The following is a 15,000-nucleotide window of genomic DNA, read 5'->3' as shown; positions in this document are numbered from 1 at the left end:
CCTCTTTCTTTCATTCACTCACCCACTCCGTCCCAGCAAGAGAGAGCTGGTGACTCCGTCCCAGAGAGAGAGAGCTGGTGACTCCGAGAGAGAGAGAGAGAGAGAGAGAGAGAGAGAGAGAGAGAGAGAGAGAGAGAGAGAGAGAGAGAGAGAGAGAGAGAGAGAGAGAGAGGTGACTCCGAGACAGAGAGAGAGAGAGCTGGTGACTCCGAGACAGAGAGAGAGAGAGAGAGAGAGAGAGAGAGAGAGAGAGAGAGAGAGAGAGAGACTGGTGACTCCGAGACAGAGAGAGAGAGCTGGTGACTCCGAGACAGAGAGAGAGAGAGAGAGAGAGAGAGAGAGAGAGAGAGAGAGAGAGAGAGAGAGAGAGAGAGAGAGAGCTGGTGACTCCGAGACAGAGAGAGAGCTGGTGACTCCGAGACAGAGAGAGAGAGAGCTGGTGACTCCGAGACAGAGAGAGAGAGAGAGAGCTGGTGACTCCGAGACAGAGCACAACTGCCAGGTGAGTTATGAATTTATTTAGTTCACTTTTATTCATCCCATCCCTTCTTCATTCTCTCTCTCTCTCCTCGCTCTTTTCATTTGTTCTTTCTATCATCTTTCTATCTATTTATCTCCCTCCTATCATCTATCATTTATCTCCATCTCTTCTGTCTTCTCTCTTCACTTCTCTTCTCTCCAGTCCTCTTCTCCTCCTGTCTTCTTCCATCTCTCCATCCCTCGCTGGGTCTCACTCCCCCCAACTTTTCTTCTCTTCTTTTTTGCTCCCCTCCTCTCTCCCACCTCTCTCCTCTCCTCCTGCGTTCTCCTCTCCTCCTCTCTCCCACCTCTCTCCTCCATTCTCCTCTTCTCCTCTCCTCCTCTCCTCCTCTCTCCCACCTCTCTCCTCCGTTCTCCTCTTCTACTCTCCTCCTCTCCTCCTCTCCTCCTCTCCTCCTCTCTCCCCTCCCACTCTCTCTCCTCCCTTCCTCCGTTCTCCTCCTCCTCCTCCTCCTCCTCTCCTCCTCTCCTCCTCTCTCCCACCTCTCTCCTCCCTTCCTCCGTTCTCCTCTCCTCCTCTCCTCCTCTCCTCCTCTCCCCACCTCTCTCCTCCCTTCCTCCGTTCTCCTCTTCTCCTCCCTCCTCTCCTCCTCTCCTTCTCTCCTCCTCCTCCTCCTCTCTCCCACCTCTCTCCTCCCTTCCTCCGTTCTCCTCTCCTCCTCTCCTCCCTCCTCTCTCCCACCTCTCTCCTCTCTTCCTTTGTTCTCCTCTCCTCCTCTCTCCCACCTCTCTCCTCTGTTCTCCACTTCTCCTCCTCTCTCCCCCTCTTCTCTCTCCTCTCTACCTTCATGATTACAGCATTTAGATTATCCAGTGTCGTGCTTCCCTTGTCTCGTCTTGTCTAGAACCAAATGTTACCCAACACTGTAACCTTCCACTAATTTGACTGTGGATGTGTCTCAATACGCTACAGTGGATTACTCCCTCCTCTTCTCCTTTCCTGTCTTTGTCTCCTTCCCTTCATCTGCACTGATGTAAACGTGATGTGAAAGCACCGGACAGATGAAAGTGCAGTCATCCGTACTCTCACCTGTTTTGGATCTTCATATGAGTGCAGATGAAGGCAAGGAGATGAGGAGAGGAAGCCAGTATTCAGAGTATTGAGATGCAGCTCATCTTACACACAGTAGCAGCCTGATACTCTGTTGTTTGTGTGTGTAGGCATTTTTAAGGCCCTGTTTATTTGCCTGCCTGGCTGTCTCAGTATAACTAGACATAGCGATGTTTGAGGGTTTGTGGACGGGCCTCTGTGGCGCGGCCCGGGTAGCCGTGCTGATTTTAGCTTTGGTCGTTCGCTACTCTTTTTCCCTTTCTGGTTAACTCCCCTAATGGCACCTTATTCCCTATATAGTGCACTATGGGCCCATAGGGCTCTGGTCTAAAGTAGTGCACTATGTAGGGAATAGGGTGCCATTTGAGTGCCATAGGGCTCTGGTCTAAAGTAGTGCACTATGTAGGGAATAGGGTGCCATTTGGAACGCAGGCAGAGACACTGAGTGCCTCTGTGCTTCTCTTATCAGTGTGTCATGGAGGTGTCTGACTAATGGTTTCCACAGTGGAATGTTTCCATCTGATCTGAGGGTTCTACTGGGGGTTGGTGCACTATAACAAACTATCATTTCAAAAGGCTTTTCATGTTGGTAGTTTACAATAGTGTTTATTGGTTTTATGTGATTTATGTGGTTTTAAGTTTTCTGAGAAACAATGTATTTGTTGTGTGTGATTTTAAGTGAAAAGCTCTCTCTCTTTCTCTCTCTCTCTCTGTCACTCTGTCTCTCACTCTCTCTCTCTCTCTCTCTCTCTCTCTCTCTCTTCTCTCTCTCTCTCTCTCTCTCTCTCTCTCTCTATCTCCCTCTTTGTCTCTCTATCTCTCTGTCTCTGTCTCCCTCTTTGTCTCTCTATCTCTCTGTCTCTGTCTCTGTCTCTGTCTCTGTCTCTGTCTCTGTCTCTGTCTCTGTCTCTCTCTCTCTCTCTCTCTCTCTCTCTCTCTCTCTCTCTCTCTCTCTCTCTCTCTCTCTCTCTCTCTCTCTCTCTCTATCTCTCTTTGTCTCTCTCTCTCTGTCTCTGTCTCTGTCTCTGTCTCTGTCTCTGTCTCTGTCTCTGTCTCTGTCTCTGTCTCTGTCTCTGTCTCTGTCTCTGTCTCTGTCTCTGTCTCTGTCTCTGTCTCTGTCTCTCTCTTCATCTCTCTCTCTCTCTGCCTTTCTCTCTATCTCCCTCTTTGTCTCTCTCTCTCTGTCTCTCTCTCTCCCTCTCTGTCGCTCTCTCTATCTCCCTCTTCATTTCTCTCTCTCTTTGTCTCTCTCTCTCTCTCTCTCTCTCTCTCTCTGTCTCTCTCGTGATCTCTCTCTCTCTCTCTCTCTCTTGCTCTCCATCTCTCTCTGTCTCTCTTGTGATCTCTCTGTTCCAGACTGAGTAAGGATGTTGGGCCTCCTCCTGTGTGTGAGTTCCCTCCTCCTCCCCCTCCTCTCCCCCTCCCTCGCCCAGGGATCAGGGCCGAGGGTGCGCCTGGCAGGTGGGAGGCGGGGCCCCAACGAGGGTCGCGTAGAGGTGTTCTATAACGGGGCGTGGGGGACGGTGTGTGATGACGAGGTGGATATTAACCTGGCCAACGTGGTGTGTCGAGAGCTGGGCTTCTCACGCAGTCTCACCTGGGCTCACAGCTCTAAGTTTGGGGAAGGACAAGGTACGGTAACACCTTACTTCCTTAATAATCCTCTTTGTTGCTGGAACTTGAGGCTTTCCACTGTTGCCCGTCTTCTGCCTGTCTGGAGATTCTGTTTCGTGACGTCGGTTCAACCTTTACTTATGTGGGAGAATCAGTTGGATCTTATTGATCGCTCTTGATTGGCTGCTAACGAGGAAGTGTGCCCCTTCTTGTCCCATTAGGTCTGATCTGGTTGGATAACGTGCACTGCATGGGGACGGAGCTCTCCCTGTCTGACTGTCACTCCAACGGCTGGGGGATAAATGACTGCACCCACTCTGAGGACCTGGGGGTCGTCTGTAGCACCCAGAGGAGGGTCGACTACTCCCCTAACCAGGTAGAGGGCTCCCCCACATCCCTGGCCGCCCCAGTGGCCTCGGCCCGACCACAGAGGATCCCCAACCTCTCCACACCGCCACGTCTATCCACAGTCCAAGACAGGGTGGCCCCTCCTCCTCCTGCTCACATCACATCCCCCGGGAGAAGGGGTCATGAGATCGCCCTCCACCGCAACACCCCCAGAGGTCAGGGTCAAAGTTCACCGCAACAGCGTCGGGGTCATGATATCCACTTGCGTACCCGGAACGGCCAGAGTCAGGCGGGAGGGGAGGCCAGGACGAGACAGGAGAACCCGGCCGTGCCCCAGGGGCATCAAATCCCCCCCCGGCTGGGGAATGGTGCAGCTTACAGGCAGGCCCAGGATGTGGGGCGGACCGGACCACAGGCGGCCAGATGGGAGGCAGAGATCCCCAGGCAGCCCAGTGGGAACCATGTTGAACCAGAGGCAGAAATCACCAACATGGACCTGGAGACAGTCATCACAGACGGACAGGTGACAAAAAACACTTTCTCTCATTCTCTCTGTCTTGCTCTGCCTCTCTCTTGCTTCCCCTTTCTCTCTCTCACATTCACAAACACACACCTGCCCCCACACACTCAACACTACTGTACTGTACCTATCCACGGTCGCCTCAAGTAGCCCCATGGCGACTCCCGGAGTACAGGAAGCTGATTGGTGGAGCCAGGAGCCCACAGCCCGATAGGCACGCCGTAATTACAGACGGCCCTAAAACCAGGCCTTTTCCGGATCCAATTCATAATGGGCAGTATCCCTCACGTTCAGACCTCAACCTCTAGTAGGTAAACAGACCCAACTCCCTAAACACAGGGCTGTTTGCAGAGCCTCCACAGAGGAAAGACCAGCCCATCTATCACCTACCCATCTGTTAGACCTCGTAACATCTTATATACTGAGGCTAAGTTCATGACCTGACCACTGTTTTGGAACGTAATACACACACACAGGTTATACACACATTATACACACAGGTTATACACACATTATACACATATATAGATACACACACACACATATACACATACATATACACACATTATACACACATATAGATACACACACACAGGTTATACACACATTATACACACAGGTTATACACACATTATACACATATATAGATACACACACACACATATACACATACATATACACACATTATACACACATATAGATACACACACACAGGTTATACACATTACACACACAGGTTATACACACATTATACACACAGGTTATACACACATTATACACATATATAGATACACACACACACATATACACACATTATACACACAGGTTATACACACATTATACACATATATAGATACACACACACACAGGTTATACACACATTATACACATATATAGATACACACACACAGGTTATACACACATTATACACATATATAGATACACACACACAGGTTATACACACATTATACACATATATAGATACACACACACAGGTTATACACACACACACAGGTTATACACACATTATACACATATATAGATACACACACACACAGGTTATACACACATTATACACATATATAGATACACACACACACAGGTTATACACACATTATACACATATATAGATACACACACACACATATACACATACATATACACACATTATACACACATACTGTATACACATATATACACTACCCTTCAAATGTTTGGGGTCACTTAGAAATGTCCTTGTTTTTGAAAGAAAGCTAAATTTTTGTCCATTAAAATAACATCAAATTGATCAGAAATACAGTGTAGACATTGTTAATGTAAATTACTATTGTAGCTAGAAACCGATGATTTTTAATGGAATATCTACAGAGGCGTACAGAGGCCCATTATCAGCAACCATCACTCCTGTGTTCCAATGGCACGTTGTGTTAGCTAATCAAAGTTTAGCACTTTAAAAGGCTAATTGATAATTAGAAAACCCTTTTGCAATTATGTTAGTGTAACCGATGGCTAGCTAGTTAGCGGGGTGCACGCTAATAGCGTTTCAATCGGTGACATCACTCGCTCTGAGACCTTGAAGTAGTTTGCTACTTGCTCTGCAAGGGTCGCGTCTTTTGTGGCGCGATGGGTAACAATGCTTTTTGGGAGGCCGTTGTTAATGTGTGCAGAGGGTCCCTGTTTTGAGCCCAGGTGGGGGCGAGGAGAGGGACGGAAGCTATACTGTTACATTAGCACAGCTGAAAACCGTTGTCCTGATGAAAGAAGCAATAAAACGGGCCTTCTTTACACTAGCTGAATGTCTGGAGCATCAGCATTTGTGGGTTTGATTACAGGTTCAAAATGACCAGAAACAAAGGCCTTTCTTCTGAAACTCGTCAGTCTATTCTTGTTCTAAGAAATGAAGGCTATTCCATGCGAGAAATTGACAAGAAACTGAAGATCTCGTACAACGCTGTGTACTACTCCCTTCACAGAACAGCGCAAACTGGCCCTAACCAGAATAGAAAAAAGGAGTGGGAGGCCCCGGTGCACAACTGAGCAAGAGGACAAGTACATTAGACACGCCTCACAAGTCCTCAACTGGCAGCTTCATTAAATAGTACCCACAAAACACCAGTCTCAACGTCAACAATGAAGAGGTGACTCCGGGATGCTGGCCTTCTAGGCAGAGTTCCTCTGTCCAGTGTCTGTGTTCTGTCCAGTGTCTGTGTTCTTTTGCCCATCTTAATCTTTTCTTTTTATTGGCCAGTCTGAGTTGTGGCTTTTTCTTTTGCAACTCTGCCTAGAAGGCCAGCATCCCTCTTCAATGTTGACGTTGAGACTGGTGTTTTGCGGGTACTATTTAATGAAGCTAATGTAGCCGTTTTCAGCTACAATAGTAATTTACAATATTAACAATGTCTACACTGTATTTCTGATCTATGATGTTATTTTAATGGGCATAAATGTTTTATTTAAAAAACAAGGACATTTCTAAGGTTCTACCCAAAACTTTTGATACACACACACACACACACACACACACACACACACACACACACACACACACACACACACACACACACACACACACACACACACACACACACACACACACACACACACACACACACACACACACACACACACACACACACCCTGTTTTCAGTATGTTTGTTCCTTCATGTCCTTGTTGTGTAGAGACTGCGATGGCAACTAAAGTTAGATTCTGTTCTGTCCTCTCCCCCATTCCTCCCCATCCCCATCTCCTATCCCCCTCTCCCCTCCCCCATTCCTCCCCATCCCCATCTCCTATCCCCCTCTCCTCTCCCCCATTCCTCCCCATCCCCATCTCCTATCCCCCCTCTCCTCTCCCCCATTCCTCCCCATCCCCATCTCCTATCCCCCTCTCCCCTCCCCCATTCCTCCCCATCCCCCTCTCCCCTCCCCATTCCTCCCCATCCCCATCTCCTATCCCCCTCTCCCTCCCCATTCCTCCCCATCTCCATCTCCTATCCCCCCTCTCCCTCCCCCATTCCTCCCCATCCCCATCTCCTATCCCCCTCTCCTCTCCCCCATTCCTCCCCATCCCCATCTCCTATCCCCCTCTCCCCTCCCCCATTCCTCCCCATCCCCATCTCCTATCCCCCTCTCCCCTCCCCATTCCTCCCCATCCCCATCTCCTATCCCCCTCTCCCCTCCCCATTCCTCCCCATCCCCATCTCCTATCCCCCTCTCCTCTCCCCCATTCCTCCCCATCCCCATCTCCTATCCCCCTCTCCCCTCCCCATTCCTCCCCATCCCCATCTCCTATCCCCCCTCTCCCCTCCCCCAGGCGGCCAGTAAGGTGAGGCTGGAGGAGGTACGTCTCCGGTCTGTTCCCCCAGGCGTCCGTACCGGCCTGCTGTCAGAGGGAGTTTTGGAAGTGAAGCATGCTGGGAGGTGGCGTCATGTGTGCGACCAGGGCTGGGACCTCAGCGGCAGCCGTGTGGTGTGTGGCATGCTGGGATACCCCTCCGCCGAGGCATACGACCACACCGTCTACAGGTAAGGGAGAGAGGATGTGTTTCTGTCTGGAAAGTTGTGTCCCCATTTTGACATCCCCATTTTTCACATAAATGTGTGTGTGTTTGTGCATGTGTGTGTGAGTAAATGTGTGTGTGTGTGTGCATGTGTGTGTGTGCTTGTGTGTGTGTGTGTGGGGGTGGGGGGGGGGGGGTGCAGAGCTAGCATTACTACCACCATCCACACAGCAGTTACTCACTAGCATTGGGCTAACCATGCCTGCGTGTCTGGACTTTGCCTCATCATAGTAGGCTATGCACTTTTAAATAGTCTTAAAGAGCAGGTGTGTGTCCCAAATGACTAGCTATTGCCTTTTTAATGCACTACTTTTTATCAATAGGGTGGGAATAGGGAATAGGGTGTGATTTGGGACGTAGCCTTAAAGAGTATGTTATTAATGTCAGAGGCTGGCTGTAGGAGGAGCATCATGTGTGTTTGGATGGAGACCAGGAACGTATCCTCTAATCTCATGTAATTATACACAACCGATGGAAATAGCATACGACAGCACTTCCTATAAGTCTTATAAAAACTCTCTAGTTTTCTCTCTCTCTCTCTGTCTATCTCACCCCGTCTATCTCTCGTTCTCTATCTATCTCTCACCCCGTCTATCTCTCACCCGTCTATCTCACACCCGTCTATCTCTCACCCATCTATCTCTCACCCCATCTATCTCTCACCCGTCTATCTCACACCCGTCTATCTCTCACCCCGTCTATCTCTCACCCCATCTATCTCTCGTTCTCTATCTGTTTCTGTTCTCTCTCTGTCTAGCTCTCACCCCATCTATCTCTCACCCCGTCTATCTCTCACCCGTCTATCTCTCACCCCGTCTATCTCTCACCCCATCTATCTCTCACCCCGTCTATCTCTCACCCGTCTATCTCTCACCCGTCTATCTCTCACCCCGTCTATCTCTCACCCCGTCTATCTCTCACCCCGTCTATCTCTCACTCGTCTATCTCTCACCCCATCTATCTCTCTCTGTCTATCTCTCACCCCATCTATCTCTCATCCCATCTATCTCTCACCCCGTCTATCTCTCACCCCATTTATCTCTCACCCCATCTATCTCTCACCCCGTCTATCTCTCACCCCATCTATCTCTCACCCCGCCTATCTCTCACCCCATCTATCTCTCACCCCGTCTATCTCTCACCCCGTCTATCTCTCACCCCGTCTATCTCTCACCCCATCTATCTCTCGTTCTCTATCTGTTTCTGTTCTCTCTCTGTCTATCTCTCACCCCATCTATCTCTCAGCCCATCTATCTCTCGTTCTCTATCTGTTTATCTCTCACCCCATCTATCTCTCGTTCTCTATCTGTTTCTGTTCTCTCTCTGTCTATCTCTCACCCCATCTATCTCTCACCCCATCTATCTCTCAGCCCATCTATCTCTCGTTCTCTATCTGTTTATCTCTCACCCCATCTATCTCTCGTTCTCTATCTGGTTCTCTCTCTCTCTCTGTCTATCTCTCACCCCATCTATCTCTCGTTCTCTATCTGTTTCTCTCTCTCTCTGTCTATCTCTCACCCCATCTATCTCTCGTTCTCTATCTGTCTATCTCTCACCCCATCTATCTCTCATTCTCTATCTGTTTCTCTCTCTCTCTATCTCTCACCCTATCTATCTCTCGTTCTCTATCTGTTTCTCTCTCTCTCTGTTTATCTCTCACCCCATCTATCTCTCGTTCTCTATCTGTTTCTCTCTCTCTCTGTCTATCTCTCACCCCATCTATCTCTCGTTCTCTATCTGTCTATCTCTCACCCCATCTATCTCTCGTTCTCTCTCTGTCTATCTCTCACCCCATCTATCTCTCGTTCTCTCTCTGTCTATCTCTCACCCCATCTATCTCTCGTTCTCTACCTGTTTCTGTTCTCTCTCTGTCTATCTCTCACCCCATCTATCTCTCGTTCTCTCTGTCTATCTCTCACCCATCTATCTCTCGTTCTCTATCTGTTTCTCTCTCTCTCTTCTCTCTCTACCTCTGGTTTCAGTATCTGTGTTTCAGTGGCTATACATGGTTTGGTTGGGAAAGGTGTGTGTCTTTCAGTGAGTAATGTTTATTGATACAATTATCTTTGTTTGTGTTTTTGTAGGCTACAGTAGTTCCATTATTTCCCCAAGTCTCCCACATGTCACTTCTACAGTCATATTCTAGAACACTTAGACCTGTAGAATCCATTACCCGGGCGATGGACATCTCTGTGAATCTCATCCATCTGTCCATCTGTCTGTCCCCAGCTGTAAATAACCTTTATAAAGGCACAGACCTTTAGAGCCTACAGACACACAGACCACCTCTGTCTGTCCGTCCAGCCACAGGCTTTATTTACAGCCTGTGTGGAGGATGTCTCCTCTACCCTAAACTATCTTTACATCCCAGATAATTACAGCTAATGTCCAGGTTAGGCTGCTGAATAAACACACACACACATATCCTTTCACACACACATGCATAGAGACGTGGAGAGGCAGCGAGATGGAGAGGTGGAGGGCACACACACACACACTGCTACATTTTTAAAAATCAGTTCCTCTTTACAGTCACTTCCTGATTGAGATCACAAACCACGGAGTTGGATAGGGGGAGCACTTGGCACACCATTATGGCAAAGACGCAAAGAGGTGCCCTCTCTCCAACTCTATGTCACTAAACCCACCGAGACCTCCACATTTTCCTCGTCTAGGAATCCCCTTTTTGGGGAAGATTTTCAGCTTTTTAACGTAGGTTTTTCTGCCCCAGTTGACAAGGTGTGAGGCTGGAGAAAGGTTGTGAGAGGAATGTTTCACCGCCAGAGAGAGAAAAAAAAGGGTTTTGTTGTTGTTCTTTTTCTTCATGAGATGAAAACATTGCCACGTTTGCTGTTCCCCTCTCAAAGGAAATAACAGTGATTTGATGCCAGCCTTTCGTCTCTGCAAATCTCTCAACAGTTTCTAAATCTGTTTCAAAGAGAACATTAGGCCAATGTTGACACAGAGCTTAAAGGTGTTTATACACACGTACACAACTCTAGAGGTTTTTAGACAAACATTTCACCTCAGTAGTCAGTTAGTGGGCCCTGTGCTGGCCTCCCATTTTGTCAGCCAGTCATTTGGAAGAGCAGATGGCAGACAATATTATTTATTTTTAAACCGGTGACCGGTGCTTCCTTCCACCTAAACCACAGAGCAGATGAATGATGGGGTCTTAGCCTCCTTCCACCTAAACCACAGAGCAGATGAATGATGGTGTCTTAGCCTCCTTCCACCTAAACCACAGAGTAGATGAATGATGGGGACTTAGCCTCCTTCCACCTAAACCACAGAGTAGATGAATGATGGGGACTTAGCCTCCTTCCACCTAAACCACAGAGCAGATGAATGATGGGGACTTAGCCTCCTTCCACCTAAACCACAGAGCAGATGAATGATGGTGTCTTAGCCTCCTTCCACCTAAACCACAGAGTAGATGAGTGATGGTGTCTTAGCCTCCTTCCACCTAAACCACAGAGCAGATGAATGTTGGTGTCTTAGCCTCCTTCCACCTAAACCACAGAGCAGATGAGTGATGGTGTCTTAGCCTCCTTCCACCTAAACCACAGAGCAGATGAGTGATGGTGTCTTAGCCTCCTTCCACCTAAACCACAGAGCAGATGAATGATGGTGTCTTAGCCTCCTTCCACCTAAACCACAGAGCAGATGAATGATGGTGTCTTAGCCTCCTTCCACCTAAACCACAGAGCAGATGAATGATGGTGTCTTAGCCTCCTTCCACCTAAACCACAGAGTAGATGAATGATGGGGACTTAGCCTCCTTCCACCTAAACCACAGAGTAGATGAATGATGGGGACTTAGCCTCCTTCCACCTAAACCACAGAGTAGATGAATGATGGTGTCTTAGCCTCCTTCCACCTAAACCACAGAGTAGATGAATGATGGGGACTTAGCCTCCTTCCACCTAAACCACAGAGTAGATGAATGATGGTGACTTAGCCTCCTTCCACCTAAACCACAGAGTAGATGAATGATGGTGTCTTAGCCTCCTTCCACCTAAACCACAGAGTAGATGAATGATGGTGTCTTAGCCTCCTTCCACCTAAACCACAGAGCAGATGAATGATGGTGTCTTAGCCTCCTTCCACCTAAACCACAGAGCAGATGAATGATGGTGTCTTAGCCTCCTTCCACCTGAACCACAGAGCAGATGAATGATGGTGTCTTAGCCTCCTTCCACCTAAACCACAGAGCAGATGAATGATGGGGACTTAGCCTCCTTCCACCTAAACCACAGAGCAGATGAATGATGGTGTCTTAGCCTCCTTCCACCTGAACCACAGAGCAGATGAATGATGGTGTCTTAGCCTCCTTCCACCTAAACCACAGAGCAGATGAATGATGGTGTCTTAGCCTCCTTCCACCTAAACCACAGAGTAGATGAATGATGGGGACTTAGCCTCCTTCCACCTAAACCACAGAGCAGATGAATGATGGTGTCTTAGCCTCTTCCACCTGCCTCCCTCCTTCCACCTGAACCACAGAGCAGATGAATGATGGTGTCTTAGCCTCCTTCCACCTAAACCACAGAGCAGATGAATGATGGTGTCTTAGCCTCCTTCCACCTAAACCACAGAGCAGATGAATGATGGTGTCTTAGCCTCCTTCCACCTAAACCACAGAGCAGATGAATGATGGTGTCTTAGCCTCCTTCCACCTAAACCACAGAGCAGATGAATGATGGTGTCTTAGCCTCCTTCCACCTGAACCACAGAGCAGATGAATGATGGTGTCTTAGCCTCCTTCCACCTAAACCACAGAGCAGATGAATGATGGTGTCTTAGCCTCCTTCCACCTAAACCACAGAACCACAGAGCAGATGAATGATGGTGTCTTAGCCTCCTTCCACCTGAACCACAGAGCAGATGAATGATGGTGTCTTAGCAGAGTAGATGAATGATGGGGACTCCTTCCACCTAAACCACAGAGTAGATGAATGATGGGGACTTAGCCTCCTTCCACCTAAACCACAGAGCAGATGAAGATGAATGATGGGGACTTAGCCTCCTTCCACCTAAACCACAGAGCACATGAATGATGGTGTCTTAGCCTCCTTCCACCTAAACCACAGAGCAGATGAATGATAGAAGGACAAGCCATCTCTGCTCTGCCGTTTGATTCAAAGAGCCTAACTTCAGTATCTGTCAGGGATGGACAGCTGGGCTGTGTCCCAAATGGCATCATACTCCCTATGTACTGCGCTACATTCTGACCAGAGGGCCCTGCATCATACTCCCTATATACTGCGCTACATTCTGACCAGAGGGCCCTGCATCATACTCCCTATATACTGCGCTACATTCTGACCAGAGGGCCCTGCATCATACTCCCTATATACTGCGCTACATTCTGACCAGAGGGCCCTGCATCATACTCCCTATATACTGCGCTACATTCTGACCAGAGGGCCCTGCATCATACTCCCTATATACTGCGCTACATTCTGACCAGAGGGCCCTGTTCTAAAACAGTACACTAAATAGGGAATATGGTGCCATTTGGGCTGATCCTGGTGTTCTGGGCGTTTATCTTGAGGTTGAGAGGTTGGTTTATGCGTCAGTGAATGACTGTCTCTTCTGTGGTGCCAAATGGTACTTTAGTCTGGTTTGGTCTTACTCTACTGGTTGGCCAAGTTCACTTTGGCCTCACCCGGTCCAGTCTTAGCCAATTCTTCCCAACCCGGTCCAGCCTTAGCCAAGTCTTCCCAACCCGGTCCAGTTTTAGCCAATTCTTCCCAACCCGGTCCAGCCTTAGCCAAATCTTCCCAACCCGGTCCAGTCTTAGCTAATTCTTCCCAACCCGGTCCAGTCTTAGCCAATTCTTCCCAACCCGGTCCAGTCTTAGCCAATTCTTCCCAACCCGGTCCAGCCTTAGCCAATTCTTCCCAACCCGGTCCAGTCTTATCCAAGTTTTCCCAACCCGGTCCAGTCTTAGCCAAGTTTTCCCAACCCGGTCCAGTCTTAGCCAAGTCTTCCCAACCTGGTCCATACCTGGCCAATTCTTCCCAACCCGGTCCAGTCTTATCCAAGTTTTCCCAACCCGGTCCAGTCCTAGACGAGTCTTCCCAACCCGGTCCAGTCTTAGCCAAGTATTCCCAACCTTAGCCAATTCTTCCCAACCCGGTCCAGTCTTAGCCAATTCTTCCCAACCCGGTCCAGTCTTAGCCAAGTCTTCCCAACCTTAGCCAATTCTTCCCAACCCGTTCCAGTCTTAGCCAAGTCTTCCCAACCCGGTCCAGTCTTAGCCAAGTCTTCCCAACCTGGTCCAGTCTTAGCCAAGTCTTCCCAACCTGGTCCAGTCCTAGCCAAGTCTTCCCAACCCGGTCCAGTCTTAGCTAAGTCTTCCCAACCTGGTCAGTCTTAGCCAAGTCTTCCCAACCCGGTCCAGTCTTAGCCAAGTCTTCCCAACCCGGTCCAGTCTTAGCCAAATCTTCCCAACCCTTTGGCCAAAAGTATTCTACATGCAAACATTCACGTCTCCTCCTCGCCCTCACACCTCGCCCTCACACCTCGTGCTCACTAAGAAATAGGGCACCATTTCAGACACAACCTAAATATCCTTTTATCCTTTTATCCTTTTATCCTGGTACAATCACTCTGCTGTGTCAGCTATAACCCCACTGACTGACCTGATGTCAGCTATAACCCCACTGACTGACCTGGTGTCAGCTATAACCCCACTGACTGACCTGATGTCAGCTATAACCCCACTGACTGACCTGATGTCAGCTATAACCCCACTGACTGACCTGATGTCAGCTATAACCCCACTGACTGACCTGCTGTGTCAGCTATAACCCCACTGACTGACCTGGTGTCAGTTATAACCCCACTGACTGACCTGGTGTCAGCTATAACCCCACTGACTGACCTGCTGTGTCAGCTATAACCCCACTGACTGACCTGGTGTCAGCTATAACCCCACTGACTGACCTGGTGTCAGCTATAACCCCCTGACTGACTGACCTGGTGTGTCAGCTGTTCCTAGACTCCGGTGGGCTGTTTCTCAGCGTGGTTTCTGTCTCTGATTCCTGGTGGGCTGTTTCTCAGTGTGGTTTCTGTCTCTGATTCTGGTGGGCTGTTTCTCAGTGTGGTTTCTGTCTCTGATTCTGGTGGGCTGTTTCTCAGTGTGGTTTCTGTCTCTGATTCTGGTGGGCTGTTTCTCAGTGTGGTTTCTGTCTCTGATTCTGGTGGGCTGTTTCTCAGTGTGGTTTCTGTCTCTGATTCTGGTGGGCTGTTTCTCAGTGTGGTTTCTGTCTCTGATTCTGGTGGGCTGTTTCTCAGTGTGGTTTCTGTCTCTGATTCTGGTGGGCTGTTTCTCAGTGTGGTTTCTGTCTCTGATTCTG

General features: G+C 48.8%; 1 protein-coding gene across 1 annotated transcript; it reads left to right on the top strand.

Moving 5' to 3' along the window:
- The first annotated feature begins 349 nt into the window (after positions 1 to 349).
- On the top strand, positions 350 to 7,621 carry LOC124021879 (lysyl oxidase homolog 4-like). The gene is made up of 4 exons (XM_046337019.1): positions 350 to 502; positions 2,948 to 3,223; positions 3,427 to 4,076; positions 7,387 to 7,621. Exons 2-4 carry the CDS (start codon positions 2,959 to 2,961, stop codon positions 7,600 to 7,602), a joined length of 1,131 nt encoding a protein of 376 aa, XP_046192975.1. The 5' UTR covers positions 350 to 502; positions 2,948 to 2,958; the 3' UTR covers positions 7,603 to 7,621.
- The last annotated feature ends 7,379 nt before the right edge of the window (positions 7,622 to 15,000 follow it).

The sequence above is a fragment of the Oncorhynchus gorbuscha genome, unplaced genomic scaffold, assembly GCF_021184085.1.
Source record: "Oncorhynchus gorbuscha isolate QuinsamMale2020 ecotype Even-year unplaced genomic scaffold, OgorEven_v1.0 Un_scaffold_1239, whole genome shotgun sequence".
In the NCBI taxonomy this organism is placed as follows: Eukaryota; Metazoa; Chordata; class Actinopteri; order Salmoniformes; family Salmonidae; genus Oncorhynchus; species Oncorhynchus gorbuscha.
The sequence above is the reverse complement of the archived record's forward strand: the minus strand, read 5'-3'. Positions and strand labels throughout refer to the sequence as shown.

Bases quoted from the DNA above. Each gene is read 5' to 3' on its own strand.
- LOC124021879 (XM_046337019.1), top strand. From the start codon at position 2,959: ATGTTGGGCCTCCTCCTGTGTGTGAGTTCCCTCCTCCTCCCCCTCCTC. The intron at 3,224-3,426 runs GTACGGTAACAC...TTGTCCCATTAG, and splicing joins TAAGTTTGGGGAAGGACAAG to GTCTGATCTGGTTGGATAAC. The intron at 4,077-7,386 runs GTGACAAAAAAC...CCCCTCCCCCAG, and splicing joins CAGTCATCACAGACGGACAG to GCGGCCAGTAAGGTGAGGCT.